The sequence below is a fragment of the Psammomys obesus genome, unplaced genomic scaffold (assembly GCF_907164565.1).
Source record: "Psammomys obesus unplaced genomic scaffold, mPsaObe1.curated_primary_1811, whole genome shotgun sequence".
NCBI lineage: Eukaryota > Metazoa > Chordata > Mammalia > Rodentia > Muridae > Psammomys > Psammomys obesus.
Genome location: NW_026585609.1, coordinates 8,399,433 through 8,418,885, shown reverse-complemented (window position 1 = coordinate 8,418,885; position 19,453 = coordinate 8,399,433). Strand labels below are relative to the sequence as shown.

The 19,453-nt window shown below is 40.3% G+C and overlaps 1 protein-coding gene across 1 annotated transcript in view; it reads right to left on the bottom strand.

The window, feature by feature from the left end:
* Positions 1-3,254: 3,254 nt before the first annotated feature.
* LOC129679658 (killer cell lectin-like receptor 5) overlaps positions 3,255-19,453 on the bottom strand; it is a 45,499-nt gene continuing 29,300 nt past the window's right edge. The window contains exon 6 of the mRNA XM_055610988.1: positions 3,255-3,408. Within this exon, the coding sequence (XP_055466963.1) occupies positions 3,255-3,408 (154 nt within the window). The remainder of the gene's footprint in view (positions 3,409-19,453) is intronic.

Sequence of the window (19,453 nt, the reverse complement as noted above, 5' to 3'; positions counted from 1 at the left end):
GGTACTTACCCGTAATGCATCTCCTTTCTCTGCTTTTTACTATACTTGTCTCTTTTACACACTCCCACTATGGGTGCTACATGTGTTTTTAAATCAAATGTACCCCATAAGTTTCAGGCATTTGCATATTTGGTCCCCATTGGTGGCTGTTTGAGGAAGATTAGGAGCTGTGGTCTTGATAAAGGAAGCATGTCACTGGGAGAGGACTTGGAGGTTCCAAAAGACTTCACTACAAATTTGCATTTAGCTTTCTCTGCTTTCTGTTTGCAATTTGGGATATGAGCTCTCAGTTATTTCTTCTACTCTGTCTCTACTTGACCATCATAGACTGTAACCCTCTGGAAACATAAGCCTAAAATAAACCCTTCCTTCTATAAGTTCTCTTGGTTATTGTGTTTTATCAAATGTTAGAAAAGTAATTCTTATACAAGCTTAGGAGAAAGGGATGCAAAAGACATTCCAAATAAAAAGAACTAAGAAACAGATGGACATAGCTATTCTAATATCTGACAAAATAAACTTCAAAACAAAACTATTGAGAAGCAGCAGGGAACACAAAATGGCTGAGAAACACTTAAATGCTCAACATCCTTAGTCATCTGGGAAATGCAAATCAAAATGACCCTGAGATTATTGATTTATTGATTAAGATCAAAAATTCAAGTAACAACACATACTGGAGAGGTTGTGGAGAAAGGGGAACCCTCCTCCATTGCTGGTGAGAATGTAACCTTGTACAACCACTTTGGAAATTAATCTGGCACTTTCTCAGATAATTAGGAATAGTGCTACCTCAAGATCCAGCTATACTACTCCTGGCCATATCTCCAAAAGATGCTCAACCATACAACAAGGACATTTGCTCAGCTATGTTCATAGAAGCTTTATTCATAATAACCAGAATCTGGAAACAACCTAGATGCCCCTAAACCAAGGAATGGATACAGAAATTGTACATTTTCACAATGGAATACAACTCAGCTATTAAAAACAAGGAAATCATGGAAATTGCAGGCAAATGGATGGAACTAGAAAAGATCATTCTGAATGAGGTAACACAGAAGCAGATATTTTAAACATTTTCTGTTTTCACAAAAAGAATTTGAAAGTGTTTCCTCCTCTGTGTTTAAGCTTAGGGATAGCCAATGTTCATCTAAGTGGAATATAGGTTTTTAATATATCTGTACAATTTCCTGAATTCCCTCAGTATCTGTTGTAATGGATCTCTTTTCATCCTGGTTGTATTTATTCATATCCTCTCAGTTTATTTTGGGTAATTTGGCCAAAGGTTTGTAAATGTTGTTAATATTTTCAATGAACCAATTCTAGGGCAGGCCCCCACACAAAGTAGATGGACAACACAAATAAACTTGCTGGGTTTTTTAAAAAGAAAAGATAAAAGGGTAATTGAGTGGATAGGGAGGTGGGAGTGAATTGGAAGGAGTTGGACAAATGGAAATAAATATGATTAAAATACATGGTATGAAATTTGAGGAGGGGCATGCATGAAGAAGGGGGAGGGAGGGTGGTATCGGGAGGGGAGGGGGAGGGGCTTATGAGGGATACAAAATGAATAAAGTGTAATTAATAATAAGAAAATAAATAAAATATATTTACAAAATATTATCAAAAATTAGTAAAACATTATTTTTAAAAAGGAGAAGTTGTGGATTAATATTCAAAGCTTGTTGAGCAGAAAGAAGGCAGATACAAAGCTGTAAAAAATATTACTAATTTATAGCATAAGAGAGCACTGCCAGGAACAAGAAAAAGTCTGAGAGGAGATGGAAATGCAGTTTGAATTTGATAGAGAATAAGAGGTGTACTAATTTATTGAAGCCCCTATTTCTCAGCTAGGCATGGTAGCACATGGCCTTAATCCCAGCACTTGGGAGGCAAAGGCAGGTGAGTCTCTATGAGTTTGATGGTAGTCTTGTCTACATAGCAAGATTCAAGCTCTCAAAGGCTAGTATCTCTCTATATGGCCATATTTCCCACGATGTGTGTTTTTACATACATAGCCTTACTCCAGAAGTTGATTTACAAAATATCAAGGTAAAAAACCAAAACCACAAGCTATGTGTGGTGTCTCATGCCTTTAATCTCAGAAATCAGGAGGCAGAAGCAGAGACAGGTGAATATATGAGATCTAAGTGAGCCTCTTCTACAGAGAGAGTTCCAGGACAGCTAGGGTAACACAGAGAAATCCTGTCTCAGAACAAACAAACAAATAAACAAACAAAAAAAAATCACCACCAAAATCAAACCACCAGAAATCATGAAAACTTTTCAGAACCAAAGGACACAAAATGACATCTGCATTGATCTGCATTGAATGCATGTAAACCTGAGTGTGGACGAAATACCTAAATTGACATTATCCAGTGAGAGGATAGGTACAGAGATCTTGAATTAGGACAAATCACTGTGTCAACACTAAATGTTCTGAGTTTGATCATTTGGGTATGGATGTATAAGATAGAGTGTTGTCCCTGGAAAATATTTAGAAACATTTGCATCTCGATTTTGTTTGGTTGGTTTGGTTCTATGACACAGGCTCTCACTGCACTCATCTATTCAGCAATTCCATCTTAGCCTCCCAATTGCCAAGGTTACAAGTGTAAGCAAGCCACGACTTCTAGCCAAATTCAGTTATTGCCACCATTTCTATAAGGCCTCACCTTAGTGTAGATGGGTTAAAGAGGGGTGGGAAGGACAACTGATGTCTTGTTTAAAAGATATTCAGGATCCTTGAACTATCCTTGCAACTGTTTATTAAATTTGAAATTACAGTTTTCTGGTAAAAAAATTTATAACAATGAATGAGGAAAACGTCTACATGAAACACAAAACAAACCAACACAAAATAGTAATTAGCGAACAAATGAGAAATCGGAGCCTACAACTATTTCTAGGCCTTAATTGTGCTTTCAATTAAGATGATTTATTCTATTAATAATGAAATGTTCAGGCTGTTTATTAAGGTTCTTTATTAAGTTCTAAGGAATTTAAGTAGCTAGAGCATATTCCTCAGTCCTATGGGGTGTCCATGCATCAGAGAAGGTCTGTACTGTCTCCACAAGGAAGGAAGATGGACTCTTCTCTGTGAAGTCAGATTCCAGAAGACACTCCCAACCTCTGCCAGCTTGTATCTCTGCACAGCAGACGAGGTCCTTTGATCAAAACATTTGTTTGTAAGGAGTCACAAATTATTACAGGAAAGAAATGAGGATCAGCACAATTCATTTTTACCTTTAAGTATTCTTAGAGAGCGAATCATGGAATTTATCCAGTCTCTTCTCACAAATGCAGGGGTAGGATTTTGTACATTCCTCAACCTCTAGTCTTGTTTTAGATAAAAATACACATCTTCCGATCTTACTGTGGTAACTATGTTTGTTCAAGTCACTGAAGAGAAAAAACAACAATGGGCAACTGTTTAATGTTGAACATTCACTGAAATGTCATGATTTTAAGGATCCTATTGGCCATCATATAAAGACTATGAAATGATTAATCATAAGTTCATCAAAAAAATGTTTTCTTTTCTCTAAGCCCAATAAACAGAAATGGTCTCTTGATCACAACAAAAGCTCCATCTTACTTCACACTCACAATGTTTGATCAGCAAGTAAACAGATTTTCAGTATTTCCAAGAAATTATTTCATGCTACATCTGCTTTCCCATTTATACTTTATCAATAAAAATGCTAGAGTAAAAGGAAAAACAGATGTGTGTGGCATACAGAACAAGGCCTTATACTCTTGTTTTTTAGGGAGAAAGGGAATATTAGAAATACAGTCAGAGATGAAGGCTGTAACTCATGTTTTGGACTGTTTTCCCTTTCTTCCTTCTCCATATCATAGCTAACGGGTCTTCAGTGAAACACGGTAATCTCCTGAATTCCCTGTATGCGGTACAACTCTGATTTCTGCAGGATGCTGTATTATGCCACAGTTTATCTTCTGTTAAAATATAAATGTTGCAAAATGAAAATTAAATTAAAATACAGAGCATTTTAGCATATAGGCTGAAATAGAAGGACTGTGTGTTCTGGGCCAGCCTGGGCTACATAGCAAAACCAGAAGTCATATAGTAATTAATTAATACTTAATATCTTTCTGTATAAACCAAAAATATTCAGATTTCTGCTTAGACTGGAGTGTTAGCAGGAACAGGAACACAGGAACGGGAATGAACCTCTGACGATCAGGGAAGCACTGGAATCATTGTCCCCTAATAGTTAGAGGAAGCTGACTAAATAATGCACACAAAATGGAGATCCTCAATAATAACTCCATCCAGCCATAGTGGGGACAATCACAGGCCCAGTATTTGGGACATGAAAGTAGAAGGATCACAGCTCAAGGGTAACCTTCAAAATGTATAGGGAGTTTGAGGCTAGTCTGGGTTAACGAAACTCTGTCCGAAAAGTAAAGAAAGAAAATGAAAATCCATCAAACCCACATGAGAATGAGATCTGAAAGGGATCAGTCTTTAACAAAATAAAACACTTTCTTTGAATCTTGGATTTAAGATGGGGAGAAATAGAATATTTAAATATACAGAATGTAAAAGAAACAAGGAAGAAAAATGAAACAAAGTGGCTTGTAGACAGAACATAGACAGAACAGGTAGGATACATTAGCAATAAATATTTACATTAGTCAGCCATGAGACATGTTCATGGGGACAGTCAGAAAATTATGTGTGTATGCTGACCGTGGGCAAAGGAAGAAAGATGTCAGCAGACACTGGCTGTTCACAAAAGATAATTACTAAAAGAAATGAAATGTGTGTTCACACAGTGACATGCACATGAAATGACATGACAACTTTCATAACTGCCAAAACTAGAAACACGCCACATGCTTGCATGTGAGTGGAGAAGTATTATGGAATATTTGTGCAATTCAAAAGTGCTTTATAGCAAGAAGAATAAACTGTTGGTCTGTGAAAAAGAGCTTTAGTTAGCTAAAAACCAATAATGATGATAATTCTAACAGTGAAAGAAGCAGAGAAATAAAAAAAAACAATCACAAATCTATGCATAATATACGATACTTTGGACTAGGCCATACTCATTGATAATAGAAAAGAGCACATGTCTGCTTTCCCACGGCCAGGTGAGGGGCAAGGAACAGAAAAAACTTTGAAAGGTAACAAAATGACCCTGTTTGGATTTGGGGATTCCTGTTGCTATGACGAAACACCCTGAGCAAAGCAACTTGGGGAGAGAAGGATAACCTTTGGTTGCCAGAGTCATAGTGATCTTGCAGCTCTGGTTATGCATGACTGGCTGCTTTACATGATGCCAGAGCTCATGGATGGGGAAGGTGTTTAGGTGGACTGACTCAAAGGGTAAGCTCTGGGCCCAGATTGTAGTTGAGTTTGTCACCTGCCAGCTGAGCCCCACGGTTTCCTAGTTCTTAATTGTACTGTGAGAGCAATGAGATAGTAAAATACTTTATCTTCGTGATGATGAAGCATGTGTCATTTATCACAGTGAGCTATTGTCATCTGGGAAACAGAGAGTGTTTGCTCAGTGCTTGGAGCAAAGGCATCCATTCTACAGACACAAGCTTCACTGTGTACCAGGAAGAAAGATGGCTCCTGCTGGGTTAAGTCCACTTTCAGAGGAGCATTTCTTCCCTTGCAGCTTATCACCCTGTTTGTACCCTATTTGCACAATGGACTGAGTCCTGCAGCTAAAATATTTGGTCACTAAGTTTTCACAAATCATCACAGGCCACCAACAAAGATGGCAAAACATTGACTTTTTACCTTTCCTCCAAACTGCACACTGAACCAGGGAATTTGTCTATTGTCTTATCAAAGACACAGGAGTGGGCTTTACCACAGTCATCACTATCTGTGTCTGTGAAACTGAAAAAATGCACTGCTTCTCGTCTTACATAGTGATTTCACTACTGTTAAATCACTTAAAAACTATAATGGGAAGTTATTTCAATTTGAAGCTTATATTGATGCAGGGAAAGATGTTTAAAACAAGGTTTATTGACAAAAAATGTACAAAATATGGAATTAATCATAAGCATATCAATAAACGATATTCATTTTCTCTAAACTCATAAAAAATGATCTTGGGCCAGTAACAAGGGTCAGTTGTACCACCACCAAACCGGACAACCTGAGTTCAGGCTTGAGACTCCACACAGTAGAAGAGTAAGAATTCTTTAACTCTCCTCTGACTACTGGTGCTGTGTAATGTACATGCAAATGTGTATGCATAACACACAAAAATAAATGAAATAAAAATGGTCTCCTAATCAAAACTGAACTCCTCATATACTCATTAGCAAGTTAAATTAATTTTCAGTATTGCTAAGGGAGAATTTTATACTAAAGTGGGTTTCCTCAGCAGAGCAACAGAACAAGACAATTTGAAAAAAAGGGAACTTCCCAGAGACTCATACTCCAACCAAGGACTATTTGTGGAGATGACCTAGAACTCCTGCACAGATGTAGCCCATGGCAGTTCAGTGTCCAAGTGGGTTACATAGTAATGGGAAGAGGGACTGTCTCTGACATAATCTGATTGGCCTGCTCGTTGATCACCTCCCCCTGAGGGAGGAGCAGCCTTACCAGGCCACAGTAGAGGACAATGCAGCCAATTTTGATAAGAACTGATAGACTAAGATCAGAAAGGAGAGGAGAACCTCCCCTATCAGTGGACTTGGGGAGTGGCATGCATGCAGAAAGGGGAGGGAGGGCAGGGTCGGGAGGGGAGGAGGGAGGGGCTTATGGGGGGATACAAAATGAATAAAGTGTAATTAATAAAAATTTTTTTAAAAAAAGGAAAAAAAAAAGTGGGTTTCCTCTAATGCTTTCTGCAATAAAGACAGTTAAAAAGAAGAAATACATTATGTGGCACTGGGACAAGGTCTGATATGCCCTGTTTTAAGGAGAAAAGAAAGGTTTGGAATTCAGGCACAGAAAAGGGATGTGACTGCTGTTGTTGATTTCTCTCTTCCCCCACCTCAGAGCTAATGGGACTTCACTGAAACACGATGCTCCACTGAGTCCCTTGCATGTAACACAACTGCCATCTCTGCAGAATGGTGTGTTAATGCCACAACTACCTTCCCGGGGAAAAAATAATTTAAAACATTGATTAAAAAATAAAACACGATATAAGAATCTGCGAAGATGGCGGCGCCGGGAGGACTCTCATTCTGAGGAGCAGCACAGCAGGATTGGCACAGTGACCAGCAATCAGAACTCACAGCCATAAAACACAAGTGGTTGTGTTTCTCAGGTGAGAGGATACCCCATGGTGGGGGATTCAATCAGCTTTAACTCACCCGGCTAAACCTCAGAAGAGATCCCAGTTCCGCCAGGCGCTTGGTCGCCAGCCCAGAGCTACCCGCCAGCGCGATCTGGTCAAGGTCCCAGACTGAACTGTGGGCCCACAACACCATAGACTGGATTTCCCAGTTGAGAGATAACCCCACGGAGCAGGAAACAATTGGGACCGACCTCAGGTTACCCAGACATCCCCTGGAAAAGACTCGGGTTCCGCGGGTGCCCCCGGAGCCAGCCCGGAAGCAGAGCCGGGACAAAGGCGCCTGCACAGAGCCCTGCCTGCGCGCGTGATTCGCCGCCTCAGATAGAACTGTGGGCACCAGGGCACCAGGGCACCAGACTGTGTGTCTCTGGCAGGAGGAAACCCCCAGCGGAGGGGGTCAGCAGCTCTAACGCTTAGGACACCCAGCACCAAAAAACTTCCTGGACTCATGCAGACTCTAGTGCAGGCAGAAGCGCTGTGCTCTGCCGCCATTGTTGCGTTCCCCTGGGGCACTGGGACACACAGCTGCATCCTCAGACCTGCAGGAGCCGAAGAGCCATTACAGCAGCCCTCAGATACTGTGCCAGGGATCGGCCAGTTGTCCCTGGCTGGACTGCCAAAACTGTGGGAATCCCTGATCCTTCAGGGGGGCTGCACCCACAGCGTCTGGACCAGAGCGGTGCCTACAGCCACCATCCCAGACAGAGACACACAGCTTCTGGTCCAGAGTGAGGCACCCAGCCTCCAGACCAGAGCAGTGCCCCCAGGCGCCAACTCAACCTAGGTGCACATTCTCCAGGTCCAGAGCAGAGCAATCAGCCTTTGGCCCAGAGACTTGCTGAGTGCACCTCCCAATTTCTCAGACAGAACTGTGCGCCCCAGGATAACAGACTGAGTTTCCCTGTTGGGAGAAAACCCCACAGCTAGGGAATCAACAGTCTCTTCAAGAGGACTGTACATGGAAATTTAGTGAGCAGCAGCACACTAAAGTTATAACAAGAAACCCAGCAGTGGGGCAGCTGTCTTGAGAAATTTTATGGGTAAGAGGAGATCCCCCCCCCTGCCTAACATAGATCACAGCTACTACTCAGGGCTATAAACCTGAGGTGAGCAGTGGCAACTCCGGAGAAACACTGGCCATACAGTGACCATAACCAAAAAGCAGAGAAGGACTCCTTCAGGAAAAATCATCTTCCGGCCAAGGGGAAACTCCCTACCTCAGGACTCCAGGAAGCACAGAAACTAACAGCCAAAACCTAAATCAGCCCAATGGGTAGAGGTCAGCGTAAAGGCTCAACCAACAAAAGACAGAGCAATATGGCATCTCCAGAACCCAGCCATCCAGGGGCGAACAGCCCTGAACAATGCAGCATAATAGAAAATCAAGAAGATGACCTTACATCTATGTTGATGAAGAGAATAATAGAGGAAACAGATAAAATATGTAAAGAATTAGAGGAAGATAAAACCAAACAGATCATGGCTATCCGTAAAGAAATGGAGGAAGATAAAGACAAGCAAATTAGGGCCATCCGTGAAGAAATACGGGAAGATGCACCCAAACAGCTTGTGGCCTTCAGAGAAGAAATAATTAAATCACTGAAAGAAATAAAAGAGACAGAGTTGAAGGAACTAAAAGAAAAAGAGGAAAATACAAGCAGACAGGTGAAGGAAGTAAACAAAACAACTCAAGACCTGAAAATAGAACTAGAAAAATTAAAGCAAACACAAATGGAGGAAATAATGGAGAGGAAGAATTTAGGGAAGAAAACAGGAACTACCGAGGTAAGCATAACCAACAGACTACAAGAGATGGAAGAAAGAATCTCAGGTGTAGAAGATACAATGGAAGAAATCGATGTATCTGTCAAAGAAAATGTTAAATCCAAAAAATTCCTGACACAGACCGTCCAAGAAATCCAAGACAATATGAAAAGACAAAACCTAAGAATAATAGGAATAGAGGAAAAAGAAGACTCCCTTCTCCAAGGCCCAGAAAATATTTTCAACAAAATCATTGAAGAAAATTTCCCCAAGTTAAAGGAGAAGCCAATAAGGATACATGAGGCCTACAGAACACCCAACAAATTTGACCAGAAAAGAAAATCCTCCCGCCACATAATAATCAAAACAGTAAGTATACAGAACAAAGAAAAAATACTAAAAGCTGCAAGGGAAAAAGGCCAAGTAACATATAACGGCAAACCCATTAGAATCACACCTGACTTTTCAACAGAAACTATGAAAGCCAGAAGGGCCTGGACAAATATGCAGACCCTAAGAGAACACAGATGTCAACCCAGGCTACTCTACCCTGCAAAACTCTCAGTCCTCATAGACGGAGAAAACAAGATATTCAATGACAAAAACAAATTTCAACAATACCTACACACAAATCCGGCATTACAGAAGACACTGGAAGGGAAAATACAACCCAAGAAAATTAGCTTCTGTCAAGAAAACACAGGAAATAATTAACCTTACTACACTAAAACAAAAAGCAACCAAGAACACAACCTTATGAACAAAGCCAACATCAAAATCAAAGGATCTAACAGCCACTGGTCATTAATCTCTCTCAACATCAATGGACTCCACTCTCCAGTAAAAAGACACAGATTAACAGAATGGATATGTAAACAAAACCCAGCAATCTGTTGCATACAAGAAACACACCTAAGGCACAAAGATAGACATTACCTGAGGGTAAAAGGTTGGAAGACAACTTTCCAAGCAAATGAACCCAAGAAACAAGCAGGAGTAGCCATTCTAATATCTGATAAAATAGACTTTCAACCAAAATTAATAAAAAGAGATGAGGAAGGACGCTTCATACTCATCAAGGGAAAATTCCACCAGGAAGACATCACAATCCTGAACATCTATGCCCCAAATACAAGAGCACCCACATTTGTAAAAGAAACATTGATAAAATTTAAACCACATATAGATCCCCACACATTAATAGTGGGAGACTTCAACACCCCACTCTCAACAAAGGACAGGTCAACAAAACAGAAATTAAACAAAGAAACAATATCTCTGACAGAGGTCATGAATCAAATGGACCTCACAGACATCTACAGAACTTTACACCCAAACACAAAAGAATTTACCTTCTTCTCAGCACCTCATGGGACCTTGTCCAAAATAGATCATATAGTTGGTCACAAAGCAAGCCTCAACAGAGACAAGAAGACTGAAATAATCCCTTGTATCCTGTCTGATCACCATGGAATAAAGCTGGACTTCAACAACAACAGAAATAGCAAAAAGCCTACACACTCATGGAAACTGAACAACTTGTTACTAAATGACAGCTGGGTCAGGGAAGAAATAAAGAAAGAAATTAAAGCCTTTCTAGAACTCAATGAAAATGAAGACACAACATACCCTAACTTGTGGGACACAATGAAAGCAGTGCTAAGAGGAAAGTTCATAGCACTAAGTGCCTTCAAGAAGAAATTCGAGACAGCTCATTCAAGCAACTTAATGGCCCACTTAAAAACCCTAGAAAAAGAAGAAGCACACACACCAAAAAGGAGTAGATGGCTGGAAATAATCAAACTCAGGGCTGAAATCAATAAATTAGAAACAAATAGAACAATTCAAAGAATCAATGAAACCAAGAGCTGGTTCTTTGAGAAAATCAACAAGATCGACAAACCCTTAGCCAAGCTAACTAAAAGGCAGAGAGACACCACCCAAATCAACAAAATCAGAAATGAAAGGGGGGACATAACTACAGACACTGAGGAAATCCAAACAATCATTAGGACTTACTTCAAAAGTCTATATGCCACAAAATTTGAAAATCTAAATGAAATGGACAATTTTCTTGATTGATTTGACTTACCAAAGCTGAATCAGGACCAGGTAAATCAACTAAATAGTCCTATATCCCGCAAAGAAATAGAAGCAGTCATCAAAAGTCTTCCATCCAAAAAAAGCCCAGGACCAGACGGCTTCAGCGCAGAATTCTACCAGACCTTCAAAGAAGAGCTAACTCCAATTCTCTTCAAACTATTCCACAAAATAGAAACAGAAGGAACATTACCAAACTCATTCTATGAAGCCACAATCACCTTGGTACCTAAACCTCACAAAGACTCAACAAAGAAAGAGAATTTCAGGCCAATCTCCCTTATGAACATTGATGCAAAAATACTTAACAAAATACACGCAAACCAAATTCAAGAACACATCAAAGATATTATCCACTATGACCAAGTAGGCTTCATCCCAGGTATGCAGGGGTGGTTCAATATACAGAAATCCATCAATGTGATCCACCATATTAACAAACTGAAAGAAAAAAACCACATGATAATCTCCCTAGATGCTGAAAAAGCATTTGACAAAATCCAACATCCATTCATGTTTAAAGTACTGGAGAGATCAGGGATACAAGGCACATATCTAAACATAGTAAAGGCAATATACAGCAAGCCTATAGCCAACATCAAACTGAACGGAGAGAAACTTAAAGCAATCCCACTGAAATCAGGGACAAGACAAGGCTGCCCACTGTCTCCATATCTCTTCAACATAGTGCTGGAAGTCCTTGCTAGAGCAATAAGACAGTCAAAGGAGATCAAGGGGATACAGATGGGAAAGGAAGAAGTCAAATTATCACTATTTGCAGATGATATGATAGTATATATGAGTGACCCCAAAAACTCTACCAGGGAACTCCTACAGCTGATAAACACCTTCAGCAAAGTGGCCGGATACAAAATTAACTCAAAAAAAAATCAGTAGCACTCCTGTATACAAAAGACAAAAGGGCTGAGAAAGAAATTAGAGAAACAACACCATTCACAATAGCCACAAATGACATAAAGTACCTTGGTGTAACCCTAACCAAGCAAGTCAAAGACTTGTATGAAAAAAATTTCAAGTCTCTGAAGAAAGAATTAGAGGAAGATATGAGAAGATGGAAAGATCTCCCATGTTCATGGCTTGGCAGGATTAACATAGTAAAAATGGCCATCTTACCAAAAGCAATCTACAGATTTAATGCAATTCCTATCAAATTGCCAACACAATTCTTTACAGACCTGGAAAGAAAAATTCTCAACTTCGTATGGAATAACAAGAAACCGAGAATTGCTAAAACAATCCTCTACAATAAAAGATCTTCTGGAGGTATCTCCATCCCTGATCTCAAGCTGTACTATAGAGCAACAGTTATAAAAACTGCATGGTACTGGCATAGAAACAGAATGGTGGATCAATGGAATCGAACAGAAGACCCAGAAATAAACCCACACACTTACAGACACCTGATTTTTGACAAAGATGCCAAAACCATACAATGGAAAAAAGATAGCATCTTTAACAAATGGTGCTGGTCCAACTGGATGTCTACATGTAGAAAAATGAAAATAAATCCATACTTATCACCCTGCACAAAACTGAAGTCCAAGTGGATCAAAGACCTCAACATAAAACCAGATACTCTAAATCGGCTAGAAAAAAAAGTGGGGAATACCCTAGAACTCATTGGTACAGGAGAAAACTTCCTGAACAGAACACCAACAGCACAGGCTCTAAGAGCAACAATCAATAAATGGGACCTCATGAAATTGAAAAGCTTCTGTAAAGCAAAGGACACCGTCATCAAAACAAAGCGACTGCCTACAGATTGGGAAAGAACCCTTTATCTGACAGAGGACTCATATCCAATATATATAAAGAACTAAACAAGCTGAAAAGCAACAAACCAAGTAATCCACTTAAAAAATGGGGAACAGAGCTAAAGAGAGAATTCTCTGCAGAAGAATATCGAATGGCAGAGAAGCACTTACAGAAATGCTCAACCTCATTAGCCATTAGGGAAATGCAAATCAAAACAACCCTGAGATTTCACCTTACACCCATCAGAATGGCCAAGATGAAAATCTCAAGGGACAACACATGCTGGAGAGGTTGTGAAGAAAGGGGAACCCTTCTCCACTGCTGGTGGGAATGTAAACTGGTACAACCACTCTGGAAATCAATCTGGCGCTTTCTCAGACAACTAGGAATAGCGCTTCCTCAAGATCCAGCCATACCACTCCTAGGCATATACCCAAAAGAGGCTCAAGTACACAAAAAGGACATTTGCTCAACCATGTTTGTAGCAGCTTTATTTGTAATAGCCAGAAGCTGGAAACAACCCAGATGCCCCTCAACTGAAGAATGGATGCAGAAACTGTGGTACATCTATACAATGGAGTATTACTCAGCAATGAAAAATAAGGAAATCATGAAATTTGCAGGTAAATGGTGGGACCTGGAAAGGATCATCCTGAGTGAGTTGTCCCAGAAGCAAAAAGACACTCACAGTATATACTCACTCATATAAACATACAATATAGAATAAACCCACTAAAATCTGTACATCTAAACAAACTAAGCAAAAGAGAGGACCCTAACTAAAATGTTCAATCCCCATCCTGAAAGGCAAAGAGGATGGACATCAGAAGAAAACGAAAATAGGAAACAACCTCGGAACCCGCTACAGAGGGCCTCTGAAAGCCAGAAGAAAACAGGAAACAACCTTGAAACCTGCCACAGAGGGCCTCTGAAAGCTTCTGCAGTATAGACTGTCAAAGCAGATGCTGAGCCTGATGGCCAACTGATGGGCAGAGTGAATGGAATTTTATGTAAGAAGTGGGAAATAGTAAGAGCTGGAGGGGATGGGAACTCCACAAGCAGAGCAACAGAACAAGATAATTTGAACACAGGGAACTTCCCAGAGACTCATACTCCAACCAAGGACTATTTGTGGAGATGACCTGGAACCCCTGCACAGGTGTAGCCCATGGCAGTTCAGTGTCCAAGTGGGTTACATAGTAATGGGAAGAGGGACTGCCTCTGACATAATCTGATTGGCCTGCTCTTTGATCACTTCCCCCTGATGGGGGAGCAGCCTTACCAGGCCACAGTAGAGGACAATGCAGCCACTTTTGATGAGAACTGATAGACTAAGATCAGAAAGAAGAGGAGAACCTCCCCTATCAGTGGACTTGGGGAGTGGCATGCATGCAGAAAGGGGAGGGAAGGTGGGATCGGCAGGGGAGGAGGGAGGGGCTTATGGGGGGATACAAAATGAATAAAGTGTAATTAATTAAAAAAAAAAAGCCGAACTAAGCAGACCCTGATGTACCTCAAGTGGAGAGTATGAGATTCTCAAAGGTCATGTTAAGCACCATAACAGAAAACAAAAGCAGAAACAGCAGCCGGGCTTAGAATCCTTCTTTCTAGAGCAAAAACTTGGATCGTTTGCGAGGCCTGATGCAAGAGCCACTGTACCTTTGTTACTTGGTCTCGGTTTGAAAGGCTTAGAGTCAGAGACAGCTCAGCCCAGCCCAGCTGGGGTAGCTAACCCTACAGAGGGCTTAGTGACCTAAGCGAGAGAGTGAGATACTGATGTCACAACCCACATGAGACCATTTTAAACAGCATCCAAGGATATGGGCCTGAAACACTGTTGTGGAACGCTATCCCTCAGGCATAAAAATAAATAAATAAATAAATAAATAGATAGATAGATAAATAAATAAATAAATAAATAGATAAATAAATAAATAAATAAAACACTAGGAAAGGTGAGGCAGGCCTATAACCTCACTGTTTGGGAGGCTGAGTTAGAAGGGTTATAAACCAGGGCAGACTAGCAGATGTAAGGAGACCCTGATTAAATATTAAGTGATAATTAAAGCCTTATTCAATGCACTTCTGAACATTCAGGATTCTTAGAGACTCCAGAGGATCAGCAGAGCATGGCAGACAGTCTCTCTCCTAATAGGGCAAGATTAATAGTAATCTATGTAAAATGGTCATTCAAATACTAAATATTAATCTAGGCAGATCAGGAATTCAAGGCAGGTTTGGGAAACAACAGTGAGTTTGAAACAGGCTAGCCTGATGAGAATCTATGTCAAAGAATACCAGACCAAGATTGAAATCCACCAGGCTCCATGGGGGCAGAAATGGCAGAGAGATAAAGTTTAATAAAAGATCACCTTTCCTTAATCTTGGATTTAAACCAGGGAGAAATGGAGTGTTTAGATTTACTACAGAAAAAACAAAGGAAGATAAGTGAAAGCAAATGACCCATTGGTCACAGACAGGGAGAGGAGAGATACAGCAGGAATGAGCATACACCTTAACCAGCTTTGAGATAGGATCACAGGAAGAACCAATGAAGCATGAGCATTGAACACGGGCAAAGAGGAACAGGATCCAGCAGACACTAACTGTTCACAGATACACATGAAGCACATATTCTACATCGTGAGCTCTTCACTTTACCCACCATAGTGATGCCCACTTCAGCTCCACCCAAGAAACACAAGTTTAGGCTCACAGCTGCTCACAGGGTTTGTTGGAAGAATCTTACACTGTAAGCAGGTGTTTAAGCTTCTGCATCTGCTCACTGGAGAAAATGCTTGTTGTGGCCACAGGAACCTGACCACTGAGTTTCCTCAGTGAAGCCTCAGATCTGGCCATAGAATCAGCACCACCATCCAGGAATAGTTCTGTAGCATAGTCAGCTCTTGGCACCTCACTAAATGTTACCCCTGCCCATCTCTGACTCTGTATGATGCCGTACGCTAGAAAGAAAGTTGTTAACTCTGTGGCCAGTTCGTGATGACAAATACCAGAAATCTCAGTGTTTGGGAGATAAAGCCAGGAAGGTGAAGGATAGTCTGTATGAAATGGTACTTCATAGCAAAAAAACAAAATCAATAGCAGTACTAATATTTTCGCTGATCAGAATATATTAGCATGTCTTATAAGGCTGTCTGTCCTCTGGCCATCTCTGGGACAGCCTGCTTGATAGTGTCATCAGAGGAAAGAGAGGAAGTTATTTTCCTGCATATTTGGAACCTAGCTGTCCACACCCACATGAAAAGAAGTAACCCAGACCTGCCATGATCCCAAGCACTGAATGAAAGGTTCCTGAAGAAGTTATCTCTGTGGATACCACGCCTCAGAGAGTTTCTGCAGCTGCTGAAGACCAAACTCAGTGACTACCACAGGAAAATGACATCATGAACATAAGAGAGCAGGAACAGTACATTAAACCCACAAAAATACAGACGGTAGGGTTACTATCTAACAGGTGTAAAATAGTTATTACTGACATTGTTTAAGAGATAAAAATCAGGAAAGACATACTTGCCTGTAGTCCCAACACCAGAGAGATAGAGACAGTAATGCCAAGAGTTCAAGGGCAGCCTGGGTGACATGAATCCCTATCTCAAAATAACAACAAAAGTAATGAAAATTAAATTAATTTTTAAATGATATGAAAATCAACTTAAAATTCAACTACCAAAAAAATTATTAAAGACAAACACAGAAATATTAGGGGATTTTTTTTAAAAAAATTGTATTTCTGAAAATATGAATAATAAGAAAAAATGATAAATATATGATAGGAAGGCAGAGGGAGGATTTTGAGGATTAAAGGGCAAATGTGAATGAATACTGGAAAATAAGGGACAGGAGAGAGTAAAGAATGCATTAGCCAAAACTAAGGATGTATAAAAGGCTTTATGGAAACTAGCTAGTTGTTAGTAATTGACTAGTTAGTAATTGACTAGTTATTGGTTGACCAACACAAAGGAAGCTTCATGTTTTATTGGTGGTTTAGAGTTTGTTTGTTTGTTTCTTTGTTTGTGTCCTTGCTTGCTTTGGGGAAATTCTCTGTCTTACTGGAATTTTTGTTTGTTTCCTTGCTTGCTTGATTTATTTTTCTCCTTTTGTCTTGTTCTTTTTGGGAGAGAGAGAAATAACATCAAGTTGAGTGTGTAGGAAGGTGGGAGGAACCAGGAGTATTTAGGGGGAAGGGAAATCTGATCAAAATATATTCTAGGAAAACATGTAATTTCAGAGATAAAAATCAAGCAGATGTTGAGACTCATGGCCAAACTTTGGGCAGAATGCAGGGAATCTTATGAAAGAATTGGGAAATAGTAAGATCTGGAGAAAACAGGAACTCCACAAGGAGAGCAACTGAACCAAAAATTTGAACAAAGGGGTCCTTCCTGAGACTCATACTCCAACCAAGTACCATGCATGAAGATAACCCCTGCACAGATGTAGCCCATGGCAGTTCAGTGTCCAAGTGGGTTCCATAGTAATGGGAACAGGGACTGTTTCTGACATAATCTGATTGGCCTGCTCTTTGATCATTTCCCCCTGAGGGGGGAGCAGCCTTACCAGGCCACAGAGGAAGACAATGCAGCCACTCCTGATGAGACTTAACACACTAGGATCAGAAGGAAAGAAAAGCAGACCCCCCTACCAGTGGACTTGGGGAGGGGCATACGTGGAAAAAGAGGAGGAAGGGAGGGAAGAAGGGAAGGAACTGGGGAGGGGATACAAAGTAAGTAAAGTGTAATTAAAAATCAAATCAAATTAAAATTAAAAATTTTTAACTTTAAAAAAGAGTTACAATCACAGAAGATATAAGTTACTAAAAGAAAATCAAGGTGCAAGGTAGGGGATACATCCAGAGCAGTTACTAGTAAGAGAGACCACAGAGATCATGAACACAGCACAGGCTTTGGCCATTGCCTTTGGTTTCCATCATAACTACACGGTAAGATCCTACTGCCAAAGACACCACACAGGTGGATGTTGGAACATAGAGAAATCAGTCTCAAGTCAATCAGGAAACATCCTCCCCTGGCCTGACTCTCAAAGGGTCAGAAGGTGCTTTGCAGGCTGCAGGGCAGGAAAAGATATGAATCACCCTAACCCAGCACTGGAAACTGCAGGCCACAATACTGACCTGCTTGTCAAGCTATGCCCAGTGGTACACATGTTATAGGGTAATTAACTTCTTTCTTATTGGAATTGAGGCCTTTACCACATAAGAAAAATCATGTTTGATGTTGTAATCCAAATCAAAAGTCCATGATTAGGGAGGTCATAAGCCCTACAGTCCCTTTGCTACAATCACTTTGCTAAGTGGTCTAGTGGTCAAATTGCATTTTTAATATTTATATTTATGGCATAGGCCTGTGCTGCTCTCATCCTCCATCAGAGAAGCTTCTTTTTACATTGGGTGGTGGTCTGTGGATTGAGGCAGAATTGGTCCAAGGGCTTAGAAGAAGAGAATATGTGCTTAGCTCCAAAGGAGGCATCTACATTAATACCCTCCCCTCCAAACCACTGGCATAACTCAGGGAATATCAAGAATGAAGAAACAGAAAGAATGTAAAAACCAGAGAAGGGGAAAAGCTCTGTGAAATGCAGCCTTCTAGACAAGATGAAATTTCTGCAAAGATGAAGAAGGGTTCTCTCCAACCTAAGAAATCACTATTGGTAGACAACAGCTGCTAGAAAAGGAAGATTCATTCTTTATTGAGGGTGTGGTCCATGCTGGGTTTTCTTGCCCAGTAGACAGCCTACATCCAGTTAATTAAGAAGACATGAGTTAGAGGGGCACTGTTGCAGGATATTTGATCTCATTGTGAACCCTGAGACTGTGAACTGTAACACCCTGTTTCTAGTTGTGGGTGCTGTAGTCCTAGCACAAACCTTTAATCCAAGAGCTAAATATCTAGGTCAAGAGGCAGAGAAAGAAACCACCTGACAGGGATTAAACAGAAATGAGGGACATTGAGAAACGGGTATTTAAGACAGAGTGGAGAAGAAGAAAGGGCTTTTGGCTTCTTCCTCCTCAGCTGTCAGCTGAGCTATCAAGATGTTGGCTTTTAGCTTTTAGTTTTCAGCTTTTTCCTTATGGGATGTTGGCTGAATAGGATGATCAGCTGAGTGCTTTCTCTCCCTCTCTGAGGTAGGTTTTCACCCCAAAATCTGGATCCTAAGTCTTTATTAGTAAAATTAAGAGATTGAGAGTTTGTTTGTTTGTTTGTTTGTTTGTTTGTTTTTAACAGCAGGGCATATGTTAGAATTGATGCAGAGGAAATTTGGGGGTAGTAAGGGACAATATAATTATACTTTATATATATGAGATACTCAAGAAAAAGAAATATTATTGATAAGGTAGTCAGTCAACATTTTTCTACAAGATTTTAAATAAACATAAAACTTGGAGTTTATACAACACAACACCCTGAAATGGAAAGAAGATAGATAGATAGATAGATAGATAGATAGATAGATAGATAGATAGA